General features: G+C 30.4%; 1 protein-coding gene across 1 annotated transcript in view; it reads left to right on the top strand.

Moving 5' to 3' along the window:
- Nucleotides 1-16,025, top strand: part of LOC130441452 (angiopoietin-2) — a 188,472-nt gene that overhangs the window by 157,677 nt on the left and 14,770 nt on the right. The window contains exon 3 of the mRNA XM_056775150.1: nt 7,885-8,016. Coding sequence (XP_056631128.1) covers nt 7,885-8,016 — 132 coding nt within the window. The remainder of the gene's footprint in view (nt 1-7,884; nt 8,017-16,025) is intronic.

Below are 16,025 nucleotides of genomic sequence, written 5' to 3'. Positions count from 1 at the left end.
CACAGACGTATATCGTAATATGTTTTTTTCCATATTGTTTTCGGTTTTAAATAAAAAGCAAAATTATATTGAAACATGAAATACCATATTTGACAATTTTACTGAAAAATATCCCCTATAATGATTCTTCTATTATTTAAAAAAATAAAATTCAACAGAAGTCACAGAATGTAACTTTGTTACATAGACATACTGAATTTTGGATTGGGAGAATTTAAGAGTACTGTAAACTACAACGATTCCGTTAAGTGCCATTTTCCGGAAATTAGTACTGTAAAGTCGACTTTACAGTAGAGTATAAAAATAAAGTTGTTTCCATCAACATAGTTTGAATCACTTTAATTTTTTGGGATAGACTATTGTTGATTGGATCACGATGGAATAACTCTGATAAGGATAACATGTGTATGTACTATTTGGAAATATTTGCAAGAAAACATATATATTAATTTAAGTAAAATTTGTTATTTAGGTCTTAATTGGCCTTAAAATACTTCCAGAAATAATGATGTATCTCAAGTTTGATAGACTTCCTGTAATGTATTGTTTTTCGACCTTGTACTACATTTGATACACGTATACTTCAACAATCCACCATAAGTTATAACATTTCCGGATATAAACATAGAAGAAACGGATACATTCGTGTTAAGGCTCAGCAATAATTATAATTCAGTGTTTCCGTCATTATTTCATTCGACCTAATACTTAAGAATAAGAGATTGAGTAATCGTTTAAAGTGATTCAGTGGTATTAAAATTATATTTTATTCCAATATAATGAATTTATCATACTTCCAAGTTTTGTGCAAAATGTAAAAGTACTTATAAGAAAAAACAAACCTGGATAATTTGATAATAACTTATTCCAAAAGTGGAAGCCAAAACTGAAGTGAATCAGTAGCATACAAGCTTTGTAGGGGGGATAAAGAATAGGTAAAATAGTATTAAGTTCTTAATAAACTTACAGGCATGAGTTTTCGAAATTTTGAAACGCGAATAACTCGAAAACCGAGAGAAATTCGTAAAAAGTGCCTGAACAAAAAATTTTTTTTACAAAAAGGCTCAAGTCATTTTTTCGTTGGAGCTACTATTTTTGAGTAAATCTCCCTCAACGCCAAGAGCCGTAACATCCGCTCCTGAATTCCCGCTAGTGTGAATTAAAGCCAATTTACGTTCCAGGTGCACATGGAAACTGTTTTAACTCTTGGAAACTACTTCGTTTACAAAAAATCAAAATGCATCATGATGGTTCAGATCTCTATTTTCTACATGGGTAATCTATCATAATTTTCGACCTGGAAATTTTCGAAAATCTTGCGAGATGAATAGGTATATAAGCATTTGAAGTTTCAATGGATATAAACCACCATATAAGAAAATCCAACGAGAGATTTTCATTCATCATTTTCATGTATATAACACACAACTACTTCTTTCAATATTCACAAACTTCTTAATAGTTTCTCTTTCACAGAAATGTGGCTCCGGCCTTTTTTTCGAATTCTACATAGTTTTCGAGTTATTCGCGAATCAAAAGTTTTTGAGTACAGGAGCCCATTTTACAATAAAAATTTTTAGGTTAGGAAAAAATTCTTGAAGGCCAATCTGTAGAGAATTTTGTGCTGTACATTTTTGCTCCATCATTTTTTTCGAATTCCTCGTAGTTTTCGAGTTATTCGCGAATCAAACTATTTTTGAGTGTATAAACCCGTTTTAAGGTGAAAATGTTGAGGTTATGAACCAATACCTAGGATACTTTTTCATAGAGAATTTTGTACTCTACATTTTTGTTACAGCAGTGTTTCCTCATAGTTTTCGAGTTATTCACGTTTCCAAATTTTTTTGAGTTTCAAGTCCCAATTTATCGAAAATTCATGCTCATAATTTTGTTGAGAGTTAATAGATTTATTCAGTATCCCAAAACCTCCCAAAATCTAGAAACTGAAAACTGCCCAATTTAATTTAAGGTCTTTGATCAAAATCGCCTATTTTGCCTCTACTACTATCAGGTGATAGATATACAACAGCAGTTCTTTTTGTTTCCTCTTACATTGAAATGAATCAGGTTACTTAAATTTCTGAAATACATCACTGCAGTTTTAATAAAACTATCTAAGTGTATATTGCTTTTTATGGGGAAGAAACGGGCCAGATTAATTGAGTTGATACGTCAAAAAACTTATTATTATTCATTTTTTGTCATGAAAATAAGATAAATTCGGAGGTTATACTTTTATTTCATAAACTATTTACCAGTCACTCTGTATGAAATCTCCTATTTTTGTTTGCGAATTTATAATATAATTTCTTCAAGAAAAAACGAAAAATGGAGTTTTTTCCTCTACTTCCAATCACTTGTAATTACTAAATGAGATCACAACTTAGAATCAATCTTTGAATGAAATTGAATCATATTTTAAAAGGTCCCAGGAAGCATTACCAACATGAAAGCCGGTAACTAATAATATCACACGCGAATAATCAATATCACAAAAAAATTGAATTTTGAGGGAGTAGATTCACGAATCGAGCTCTTGACAAAAATACAAAACGCGCCTAGATTTATAAGGGGTCGTGTTTTCAAAAATACCAATATCAACAAATTTTATTGAGATATACCTCGTACATAGTCGGAATTTCCTCCTTTAACTTCCGTTTAACTAATTTGATGTTAAGTTGAAATTTCTTGGTGATATTTTTGATACATGTATGTTGGACTAATTAGGAGGTCTATTGATGTCCGGTTTCAAGAGCACCTTGCTCATTCAAATTAAGACAATCAGAATACGAGTAATGCCTAGCACGCATTCATAGTCATAGAAAAAATACCAATCATGTAAAATTCTTAGAAAAAGTTATCAAGCAATACCCTCTTGGTTATATTTGGAAGTATTGGAACTATTAAATTTGATATTAGTTGAATAAGGCCAAGAGACCTATTCTTCACAGTCTACTCAACTGTTTATTATCGGGAAATAAATGTGAAATGTTCAATTCATGAGGTTTTTCTGTCAGAATTGTTTCTTGTGGGAGAGATTCATTGGCAGGAAAATTTATTATTTATGGGTAAGTTGAATTGATAAATTTCAGTTTACCTTTTTCCAATTTGGAGTGTTTGAGTGGTGCTGGAAATGAACAATGTGTTCATTATTTGATATTCCTAAAGCTGTTGGTTATATCATATTCAACAGACTAGTGTAATTGTAATTGCTAGTGTAATAGTATGTCAATATGTTGACATCCTCTGTGTATTGTTTTGAACATTTTTCATAAGATATGCCTTCTGGATCGTCATAGTTGAATTTCTCCTATTTAAATTCTACCTCTATATATATCTGCAGTTACAATCATATTGAAGATCATATTCCGATCAATTGTATTCCTGACTTTTGTGGTAAAAATGATTAATAACATAATTTTCAATTGATCACTTGGTAGATGATTCGGATATGAAATATTGATATAAACTGAACAGTTTTTATATTAATCCTATCCTACATTATTGTTTTATTTTAATAAATATGTTGTATGAAGTGAAAAGAATATTTACGTTATTTGTCATGCGAAAAAAACATGTATTTGTTTAGCAACCAAGCTTATCTGTCGTGAAATTCAGCGTTATTTGTATTTATTACGCCTGATCTTCAACAATATATGCTCTGAATTTATGATATATCAGAAATTTTAATTTTTACTAGAAAGTTGAAATTTGATAAATTATTATAACATTGCTAGGTAAGAAATATGATGAGCATTTTAAATAGTTGTAACAAATAACTATAAATATTGTTTATTCATGGTATATTGTCACCAACACTCCTTTGATATGTATTTATTACAAGGCGGTACCGATTTATCATTAAAAAAACATCGTCTCTTTGTATGATGCACGAAATTTACTGGTTTTTCAAGCTTGGCTAGTAAGCTAGTAAAGTGTATTACTATCCTGGTTTCAAGTCTTGCCTTGGAGAATATACTAGTACTCTTTACATAATACAGTTTTATTATGTTGTTAGAGAAGAATTTCACATCCGTGCACCGTCTGTTGGAGATTTAATAAACTAATGACTACAAAATTTTATTTTTGACAATAAATCGAACTAAAAAGTGCATAATGAATATAGTTTCAAAAAAACTAAAAAACACGCATCTAAAACACATCAAACTAAAAAGTTGAAAACTATGTTTAATATAAGCTCAAAACAATAATGAATAAAAAATACTAGTATTATTGTGAAAAAAGCGTGGAGAGCTTTGTTCCACATTTTTTCATACATTTTTTGACAATTTATACTTCTTGAATTTTATTCTGCACGATTTTGTTAGTCATTTATATTTAAATAATTAGTCTCTCTCCAATTATTATTTGTACTTAATTTTCATACTTCATTCCTTTTAAATACGCAGTTGTGGCCATGGAGCAGAATTCGTGATGACTATTCACTAGCTCTTTAAATACTAGATTCGGCAGTCACATGAATCTAGTACTCAAATCATTTATAAATATAATCACTAGTTTCGAAATATATAATGTGCTTTAATAAGTAGCCATCACGGCTACAAACAACTAATAGTCTATATATCATATGTACTTGCTCAATCGTAGAAAGATTCTCACGAAAATTTCAGTAATTTGACAATCGTATAATTCAGTCATTCTGAAGATTTTTGTGGATATCGTAAAAATTGAGTATCGAGCTACCATTAAATATCTGTTTTTGAACGGTTCCGGATGGCCAAAAACTGCGACAATCAGCGATATCAGCGATAAAGATTAAGTTTTGAGATGTAGAAGAGATTATCGGCAAGCAATAGACCGCATTTGCCTTAATATACTGAATGAAGAATTATGCATACGTAATCTATCCGTGTGTCGAGTAAAGCGTTTGCTAACTAAGGACCAAAAATGCATTTAAATTTTCATTTCCCAGGCATTATTGACTTCAAGATAGTGGACTACGAAGGGCGAATCTGATTCGAAAAGGCAAAGACTGTGTCATCGGCCGGAAAAGTGATTTGAGATAGTTATGAGATTTTGTTCATAGATTTCAAAAATGTTGAACAATAACAAGAGAGTATAACGCATTATTGTTTGATAAGGTAAAGGGGGAATTGCAGAAAAGCGACTGCATTTGAAACAAAGAAAAGTGGTTTCTCATCAATTCACTGTATTCACCAAATCTGACCACCGGTGACTTGTTTTTGTTTTCTGACTTAAAATTTTCACTTGTAGAAGAGAGGAGAAGATGTTATCACTTACGTAAACACCTGAAAAAAGTTGGAGCACCGCTGGAAACAGTGGATATAGTTAACAAGAGACTACGTTAAAAAATAAAAATGTCTTTGTTAGGCTGCAAACTTTCCAGATAATCCTCATACTTACCTAGTAACGACAAAATGAAAGTGGTAGGAGCTAACAAATTATTCAAGAGAACTTTTTTTAAAAGTTTTCTGGAAAAATCCCAATCTTTTAAATGAATGTTTTTTCTTTGGGTAACGATTTCGATGAGGAGGCGCTGACATTTTATTGGAAATTATCCCATGAACAACATCTTCATATTTTATAATTATGGTAAATATTTCGTATAAAAAAGTTACGTAATGTGGCTAAAATGTTCAATAATTGATTTAAAACCGATTCATAGTCAAAATTACACAAGATTACTCTGTATTTCAATGACAAGCTTGTAAAATTATAAAAAGTACACGTATAAAGTTCTAAAATGAGAATGAACCTTAACCAGTACGTTCACTTAAAGGTCCATGTGTAGGAAGAGAATAAAACCGTAATATTATTGATTACATAAATAAAATGTTAAAAGGGCACCAACAATCGAAACTATTTTTTCTCGATTTCCTTTTCATTGAATGTACATGTGATGACAACATCTTCAACAAGCTTTTGCGATTTCACTATTTCAGTTTAGAACATAAGTGAAGTTGATGGAATTAAAATTAAGAAATCTTTATATGACACTTAACTTCATTCATATGTAATTCTCAAAGATGTCAGAAAATGATGAGTAGTTTATACGGATTTATGATTAATTTTCTGGTTTTATTGATACTTACTTCATTTGAACCACTATTCTATCTAATAATTTTATTTTTTCGACTAAAATATTTCTTTTGAGTAATTCTAGATGGTTAAGTAGTTAATACCTTCTTTTCAATAACAGTAACTTTGCATCTCTCGCTGTAAACTCTTCCCCAGAAAATTCTATTTCTTTTCAAAGCACATACATATTTGAACAGGACTAAAAGCAATATTATTACAAATTTTCGTCCTAACTTTCGAACCAATAGAAACATTCCAACGCTTAATAAAATTTTCCATATACTTTTTGTAAGCCTCGGCTGGGATGGTCCCCAGCACGAATTACTTTTTATGATGTCAATAGCTTTATAGCACGTTCAATGACTGGATTTTTGAGTTTAAAAAAAATAAAGAGTCACGAAGAGTCAAATCTGACGAATACGGTGCCTGAGCCAAAAAATCAGTCATATACATGTGATTAGGCATTATTACTTTACATACAACGAATTGCTTAACGTGGACAGCCTTATTGACCATTTCAACCTCATGAACAAATTTATAGTAAACCACAGAACGGTAATCGAATAATACTATGAACATCCTCTTGATTTTCAATCAATTTTGACGTAGTTTTACGGGATTCAGCTCATTTTTAAGTGCCATTTGCTAGAGTAGGTCAATAGAAATTATTCGTTTCATTAGTGCATGGCCATACGTTGCCAAGCATCTCTTTCGAGACCTCTACTCGAAGGTGTTTATGCAAAAAATCAGGTCTCTCGGTACAAGTCTAGTATTGACACACTTCATATTCAAAACATTAACTGAAATATAATTAGTCGCTTCTTAAGAGATGTTGAGAACCTCTGCTATCTCTCGACGATTTTAAAGCACCATTTTTTCATCTGTTTTGATGCTATCGTCAATAACAGAGGTGGATGGACTATTCGCATGAGGAATTCACTTTGTGAACGATTTTGAAATATTTTCAATGATTCGTAGCCGACAGTTTCACTGGAAACGCAAAACCCAAAACAACAGCGTTTCTCAACTTTTTTTATATTAAAATGATTTGATTTATTAATTATTAAGTTTTTTGAGCCATTACTTATGTATTCATTGAATTATGTTATACCATCGATCTTTGATAGCTGTGTACTTACGAGTACATAGAAATGAAGCTAATATAATCCAATTGTCGATTTCAGTTTATATATTCCTTTTCTTTCTGCATTTTAATTATTGAAAGAGAATAGATACATTACTTCCTGATTCTTTTCTTACGAATTAATGATGGATCTAGATTCCTTAGAAGGTGCTAAATTAGTTACCAGAATGAACTAGTTGTAGATCTCCTTACACTTCAGCCAATGAAGAGACTGAAGTGATATGACCTACTGGTCTTACCCCACAAATTTTAATGTTCTGTTAGTGCTTGTGTATGTCAATGTTAACTGCATAGCGGTAGATATTAACTAACAATAGTAATATGTTGACATGTTTATATTTAGAAGTGGCATCATTGGATATCTCGTCATTTGCCATAAGTCATTCCAAATTCTTATTAAAGAAGGGAGATTGTCTTTCAGAGATATTGAAAAAATCTATATTCTTCAAAGAAGAATAGAAATCATTTCTAATTCTTGTACAATAATTAAAATTGTTCTTGATTCTTGTAAACGTTTCGAGAATCACGAGAACGCTTTTAGATTATTTTGGTGCAGTTTAAGATTCCATGGTAAAATAACATTGATCTGAAACCTCGTGCTATTTCAACTATTTATATATAGTATTTCCTATCCATTCATCTCAAACTTTCTTCTAAACATAAATATTTGTTAATTTTAGGGTTATTCTTGTGTGGACTTCCTTAGCGCTGGGATGAGGAACTCTGGAATATACTACCTGCAAATACGAGGTACAACCTACTGGTTTTTGAAGGTATTCTGCGAACAGGAAATAGCTGATGGAGGTTGGACGGTAAGTACATTTATATATTAAACTTCCACCGAGTTGGTGATACCTTTAACGTATTTAATTATGATTGTTTTAATTAGTGTCAATAATATTTTTTCAAAAAGTTTATATCCTTATTAACATTGAAAATCACAGATTTTGTATATTAAAATAAAATATATATGGTAATCATACAATATTCTCCCATTTTCCTTTACTATTATTATAATTACATTTTTCTTACATTATCAATGACGAAAAAAGATGAAATGAGATATTTTTTCCTCTTTTTTATCAACTATATTTGGTGAGTAAGTAATTTCGACAGTTCACTTTTTTATATTCTAGACACACCTATTAAGCTAAAAACTGAATTTTTCTAATCTAACGTTTGCGAAAACTTATCTAGCTTTCGAATTCTTATTCCTATCAAATCTTTTTTATTTCACCATTTCTCATAAATACGTGATCTGATGCTTTTTCTCCGCACCTGATCAGCTAACAGAGAAAATATATCATTTATATTTTTTATACAGTCTCTATGAGATATAAATATTGTTCAACTTCTGCAACTCACCATATGAAGTTAATCGTATAACACGCATGTATTCAAACATTGTAAATAGCGGGTAATCTCTTATGGAAAAATTTGGACAATTTGTGAAAGATCAAATAATTCCAAAACTGACGTTATTGCGTCTTTTCTCCCGATTTTCTTTTATTGCCCTACGTAACTTTGTAACTGAATTGGCATAATAAGTTAGACTTCATTCAATTCTATCTATGAAAATAACTCCCTTAGAAACTCGACTGTGGTAGCATGACATTCCATGCTAAAGGTTGCATTTTACTTTACTTTTCTATGCATTTTGATCTCTATAACTTAGTTATGGGGTAATGACTTATTCATTGTTACAAATCTTACCAAAAAAGCTTCATTTGGCTTTATCTATACTGCGTTTAAAGACGAATGCAAATCTATTTTCCAGTTTGCTTGTGTGAATCTATTAAAATTTGTGATACTCATCGTAAAGACTAAGTATGTTATTTACCTCATGGTATTAAATACCACTTCCTCAACTGTTTGTCTAATAGTCATACGTCGAGCTTGCAAGACAAGATCGTGGACTTTATTGTGTGTTGTAGTGGTTGTGGGTGATCCATCTGCATATTCGTCTTTCTACTACCTTTTCACTATGTCATGTGATACGGCTGTATCCACAAAATCTTTGTAGAGTCAGGGTTAACATATTAAAGCGCAAGTTTTTATTCAGTTTGATATCGAGATGTGATTCGAATTCATGTTTCTTTCGTAGCCACGTTCCAACAGGTTCGGTAATTTTATTTCATTGCCTCTCCAATTAGCAGTTATTAAATACAGAATGTGAAGTACTTAAAATAAACGCAGAAAGTCATTTGGTATACAAAATCCTAACATGTTCTTGCTTTTGGAAATTTTATAATTTTATAAAAATTGTTTGGAAATGGCTCGATAAAAAATATAGCAACAGCTTTTTCAAATAATTATTTTATAACAGATATTTTTAGTATGATATGTAAGTCAACCGATACTTTCATCTAGCTTCTGCAGAAATAGTATGTAAAATATACAATGAATTTGATCAATAAGCTTGTTGTTACATACTTTGTTCATTTTTATTTGAAATAATTCCATTAGCAACAAATTATAGTAATTAATTCATCGAGAATTTTTACCAGCTTGACAAATGGCAATGTTCAATCTCACCTTGATTTGATAATAACACAATATAAGAGTCTCTAGGAATCTACTAATTTAGTAATTATTTACGAAACAATATATTTCAATAACAAATATGTCACATTAATCAAGGAGTAACTTTCACAATTTGAAAACTTAGATTATTTATTTAAATCGACTACTTATCGATTAACCATACGCCGATAATTATTCTTGAGTAAATAATCTTCAGTAACTAAATAAATTAAATTTTAATAAGTATTGTGAAAAGTTGAAGGAATAACTTTTGTTATGTTACATAATATCATTATATGAATGAGTGTTTGTCATCAATTAAAGACTTAACAGTTGAAACTACTAGAATACTGCTTCTAATCTAACAAACTAAATATGAAATTAGTGAGTTATATTATCAGTATATAAAAATATTCCGTAACGTTTTTCGTATTTATTTACACACTTTAATTCGTGGGGTAAATTAATAAACACTGTCTCTTACGTTTTTAATTTATTTTTACACTATACAATACACTTATTTTATAATAATTTACTAATAAATATTTTAAAAACAATTATGTCAGCCATCCTGAAAAATGCAGATGTCATATTACAGCCAGACACAAAAATAGAAAAACTTTTCGATGGATATATTACCAATCAATATTGGAGTTCGAGCAGTGAGTAATACGAGCAAGTCTTCATCTTCACCTACAACAATTGCATCATTATTAGCTTGTTTTACCAATGTCCGTTCACTGATATAAACTACCATAGATTGATCAATTAAAATATCAGAAGATGAAGATATTGCTGAACTACGACGTTGTCCTGCGACTTTATTATATCATTATCGTTGCAGCTATCATATATTACAGCTTCATTGATGTATATACGTGATGTTCTTATACATATTATGACGATTACAAGTCTTTCAGCTTTTTGAACCGTTATATCTCAACTACAATCTTTGTCTTGACTAATTTTATGATAAAACTTTTACCCGCTTTTGTGACCTTTGACACCTACTAATTTTTTCCTCATTTCATTTATAAAGGTGTTTTGCACAATCCCACCAATTTTTATCTGGTTATAAAATTTTGTAAACTCACCCCTATTTTTTGGTATAATTTGATCGGATTACAATGCCAGTGTGGTGTCAATCGTGTCCTCATACTCGACTCAATCGACTCGACACTTTTAAATCGTATACCAATTTTGAACTTGATTCACTACATCATCACCATAAATTGATTCTAGAATATCGTGAGCATCTTTGCATTTTTTTGCATACAACTTAAAGCATTTTCCAATATCAATGTTTCATAACAGATACCGCAAACATGTTCTTACTAAAGCGATTATGGTGGCATATTCGCCAGGACATACATGTTATTGCTTGTCTCAAGATAGGGTATGAGACATATTAGTTTTAATAGATGCAATGCAAGTAATTGCTGCTATAAAATTTCACCAATTTTTAAATACGTATAACCTTAAAATTTTCCTGTTGAACATATATTATTTAATAAATATTTAACTACATTTTAGCTTCCAAACGTAATAATCATTTTCAAATAAAATTGTATACAGTAGACCATACCATATGGTTTTAATTGCATAACTATGTAAGTTTATAAGGAACTGAACGATAAAAAAATACCAGTAGTATTCTACTACGGTCAAAAGAATTTATAGACTGATCTGGTAGATATAACATTAAATATAAAAACGTAGGTTTATTATGAAATGGCGTATCTACTTCAAAACTCTCTATAAATCTATTTAAAGAAAAGTGTAACATTATTACAAAATCAGTCTTTAAACAGGACCAGACTAAATAGTCACTATTATCAATCACAATATACGAATAGATAGATATTCGTAAACCTAATAGAAATCCACAAATCACGGATGTGAAAATTGCTTTTATTTTTTTATTCATAAGTAAATAGCTATTTACCCACGGAAGTTTTCTTTTATATCTTTCACAACGCAATTTAGAATTCGAAAGCTGTTTCATATTTATATTAATTTAATATTTGTAGCAAAAACAAAAATAATGTCGATAAAGGTGAACCTTTTTAATTTCTAGTTCAATATAATTCAATATACCAAGCATAACGGAACATTTCAAGTTCAAATTTATATTTTCGTCTTAGCAAAAAGTATATAATAGATAGTACAACATCATATACTTTAATGAATTTTTCTATCATAATTAGAATTAGATATATTACATTAATATTCTAATTAGTTATTGAGACATAAGTAAATTATAAGACTAATATGAAATACGATAAAAATAATTATAGTTATACCTTAGACATGTGAATGGGCGTCTACTTGAACATATCTGTCCCATATTACACGACATTACCTCACTTTATAGTGAAATGTAAATAAACATCATAATAATATATAAAGTGGTTTCTTTCATGTAAACTTCACTTTATGAGGTGAATAAAGTATAAGTAATCTTTTAACAAAAAAAATTTAAGCACAAGATGAGAAACGGCCCAAAAAGTTGAAGCGAAGCAATATATCAACTCAAAGGATTGAAGAATTATAAACTGGACTGAATATGACCATTGTTCTTATTAATTTTACAAAATTGGATGACTAATGAAAGTATACCGTGGATGTGGAAGAATTCTTGAGGCTTGCGAGCGTTTGTACACAGACTGCCATGGAGAAACCGTCTTTTATCTAAACATTGGTACGTTCTGGGAAAGAGTTTTCGATATTGAATAAAAGGAATAAAAAAACACCGTGATCAATTGTGAACGAAATGTACATCCATTTTTTTCTCATTTATCAAAAATCTTGGTTTTTTCATAGGCTTATGGGCTACGAAAACCAGTGCCGAAAGAAGCAAAATGAGCTCATATCAAATGCTTGGGTTATTTTTAGTCAAAGGGAATTTTTATGGCGTCGTGAGATTTATCAACTACACAAAATGGTTTGATACAAAACTAATACGCTAAAAGTAAATTTTTATAATATTAGAAAGACATACGGCTACAAGGCTCAGCTCATTTGGGCTGATCGCTTACTTGACGATCAAAAAATCCAACAATAGGCTCAGAACCCATTCTTGGTGATGTAACCAAGAGTTTCTCAACCAAGAGTGGAAGAAAACATATGGCATGCAACAAGTTGAAGTATACATAAATGAACATTCTGCTTCTTCCAACAAACAGCTGCTCCTTTTAAACAGGCACAGATTCAACTAATGATTGGTCTTTTAATCGGACACGTACATCTAAGATGTATCTCAACAATATGGGCATCGCGGTAGATACGAAATACCGATGATGCGTGAATTAGGAATAAACTGCAGTATCCAGAACTCACACATGAGAGGTTTAAATACTTGAGCAACAATCTTCCTAGTAACGTAAAGTATTCAAGTCAGAGTGCCCGATTTGCTTTTCAATGGGCATTGGCCTTCTGTCCACAATCTAGCTATAAATCATATCAAATTTGAATCCCAACGAATTCGTTTGGGTGTGTCTTGAATGATACGTTTAGATTGTCAGATGTTGAAGATTTGTGCGAAAATCTTTAAACATTAAAATGATCGATGCCAATATGCTCTTATTTGTTAAACCGATTTACAAAAACTAGAAACAGCTAAAGAATTGGCAATAAAACAAATTATTATTGACCTTAATGAGGACAAAATTTTTGTAATTCAGTGCATTCTAAGAATAAAAACAATAAATTCAGTGATAGTAATTTATAGAACACGTTGCAATGTATTGTAATGAAATGTTAACTTTGAAGGTTTTAGCCTTCATATATAATTCATGTTGAACAGTGAACTAACGAAGGATCTTCTCAATAGATGTTACTTGACGTAGTGAAAATGCTTGTTTGCATTTCACATCTTGAAGCATTCTTTGTAACTAATATCAACTTATATTACAACAACTTATATTTTATAAAGTTATGAGTATTCTAAGTTGAAAATACATATGGTTTAAGATAAAGTAAGGACTTTTGGTCTATAAGTTTAAGTTACAGAATATTGTATATACTAAATAATATATATATAATAAATATAAATAATAAATATATAATAAAAATAAATATATTCATTTACCTCACCCTTGGAGTGTATATACAATTTTACTGCATTTACTAATAGAATAGAACGGTTTTTGTATGAGCATCTCATAGTCAAAATGGAATAAAACAAGTTGTACTTTGTATTATCTACCAAAATATTTTCTATTTTAATGTAATTATCCTCCTTATTTCCGAACAACGATGTTTTCCTTTATAGAGGAATCTAATCTTAATTACATTGAAATTATCTATTATCTATTTTCCATTATTCCTACTAGTCATTTTCAGATCTTACTCTATATTTTAAGTGATGCCACATGTGTTCAATTAGTTTGAATATATAATAGTATTAAGACGTAGTCCAAAATTCAACTTTGGTAATGGTTCGAGAAGAAGCTTTGTTGTAGGTTTCCTCCAAATTACTATCCTTCTTAAATTAATATTTTTAAATTACATTTTTCTCATTTGGTCTGTTTCTTGCTGCAACTTCACCAAAGTTCACCATCACATTAACTAACACGAATTTCAAAGTTATTTGTACTATTTGGTGCTTTGGCTTAGTGGACCATAAGGTGCATTGTCCATCACAAAACAATTCTTAGTATATTAAAGATGGTAGAAATAGATTTTATTGAAGTTGAGCTCTACGCTATTTGATTTCAAAACGTTGTTTATTGATTGTTTATTTAATTGGAAATAACTTACTTCGACCCTGTGTATATCAATAGAAAACTTACAGTAGTGATCAACTGGTTTTAACCAAATAAGGTTGACTGGACAAGTAATAATAATGAAATAGACCCGTTGTGGATAGGATTTGACATTATTAGAACAGTGGGAAGTGTTAGGAATGCTTTTATGGCAGCCATTTTCACGATCATGTAATAAAGCAAGTTTTTCTCCATTATTTAGGTAGGTCTACTAGTTTCCTTGAATACGCTTTGTTTCATGTATACAAAATTATAAATTATTTTTTATGTGAAATTTATGTTCTCAGAGAAATCAGGTTCGTGCTTTTCTAATGAGATTCAAACAAAAATTAAAATTCATGTTTGTGTGTGGTCGGTAGCAAAAAGAAATAAAAACTCCTTCTCAGTATACTGTAAATACATTCATTATCTTTTTTATAGATATAACTAATGTTAAATTGCTACCATAGAAAATAGCATAGTATATTTTTTTTTATTTTTGTCCTAGAGAGTACATTGTAAAAATAAAAATAATGAATCGTTCGTGTATATACGAATTCCACACATTTCAACTTACAAACAAAATTACCTATTCATAAATAGTTACGTTTAGGTCGAAATGACTCAAAAACAGCTAGGGAGGATAACAAAAAGAACAAAAATGATGAAGTTTGCAGACTAACATTAAGAAGAAGAAACCGAGCGAAAGAAATGATGTTAAATAATTCGACTGATGAAAGAAAAAAGAAGATCAAAGGAGAAACGCGAAAAAATTGCATAAGTAAAGAACGGGAGAATTTAGAAAAACAATTGAAACATTATATAAATAAATAAATAAGAAATTTTTGCCAATTTGCAAAAAGAAGCAAGAGAGGGAAGAGATACTATTGAAGTAAAAACAGATGTCTAATAGGAAGCAGAAAAGGAAAACTGGATAGGTGGAGGCAATACTTTGATGAACTGCTAAATGAAGAAATAGATGGAGCGAAGAAGGAGAGTCGGAGTAAGAGAGCCACCAAACCGCTACAGTAGAAGCACCAACGGAAATTGAGATAAACAATATCAAAAATAATAAAAGTGCCGCAATTGATAGAATACCAATGCAAATGGGACAAAGCAATTATTTGCCCCATACATCAGGAGACAAGGCTGACTGCCCTTATTTCAGGGGCACTATCTTACTGGATATTGTGCATAAAGTGCTACCGAGAATCATACGGTATATATTAGACAGAAATACTTGGATGAACAAGTCGGGTTTGAAAAAATAGCTAGCGATCAATGTTTGTGTTAAACGCAATACAAAGTGAGAGCTAGGAGCAGGGACTGAATTTCTAGCTATTATTTATTGACTTTAAACAAGCAGATGATTCAATATTGAGAAAACATCTGTGCCAAAGTACCAAAACATAGTAACCATAAAGGGAAGCTTATTCGAAAAATCCGAAACAAAAAATGCCTTGAAACGGGGCGATCAAAAGTGTTATTTAATTTCTCAGGAATAGTGACATATGCAGATTACGTAGTACTCATAACCAGAGCAAAGCAGAATA

The sequence above is a fragment of the Diorhabda sublineata genome, chromosome 3, assembly GCF_026230105.1.
Source record: "Diorhabda sublineata isolate icDioSubl1.1 chromosome 3, icDioSubl1.1, whole genome shotgun sequence".
Taxonomy (NCBI): domain Eukaryota; kingdom Metazoa; phylum Arthropoda; class Insecta; order Coleoptera; family Chrysomelidae; genus Diorhabda; species Diorhabda sublineata.
The sequence above is the reverse complement of the archived record's forward strand: the minus strand, read 5'-3'. Positions and strand labels throughout refer to the sequence as shown.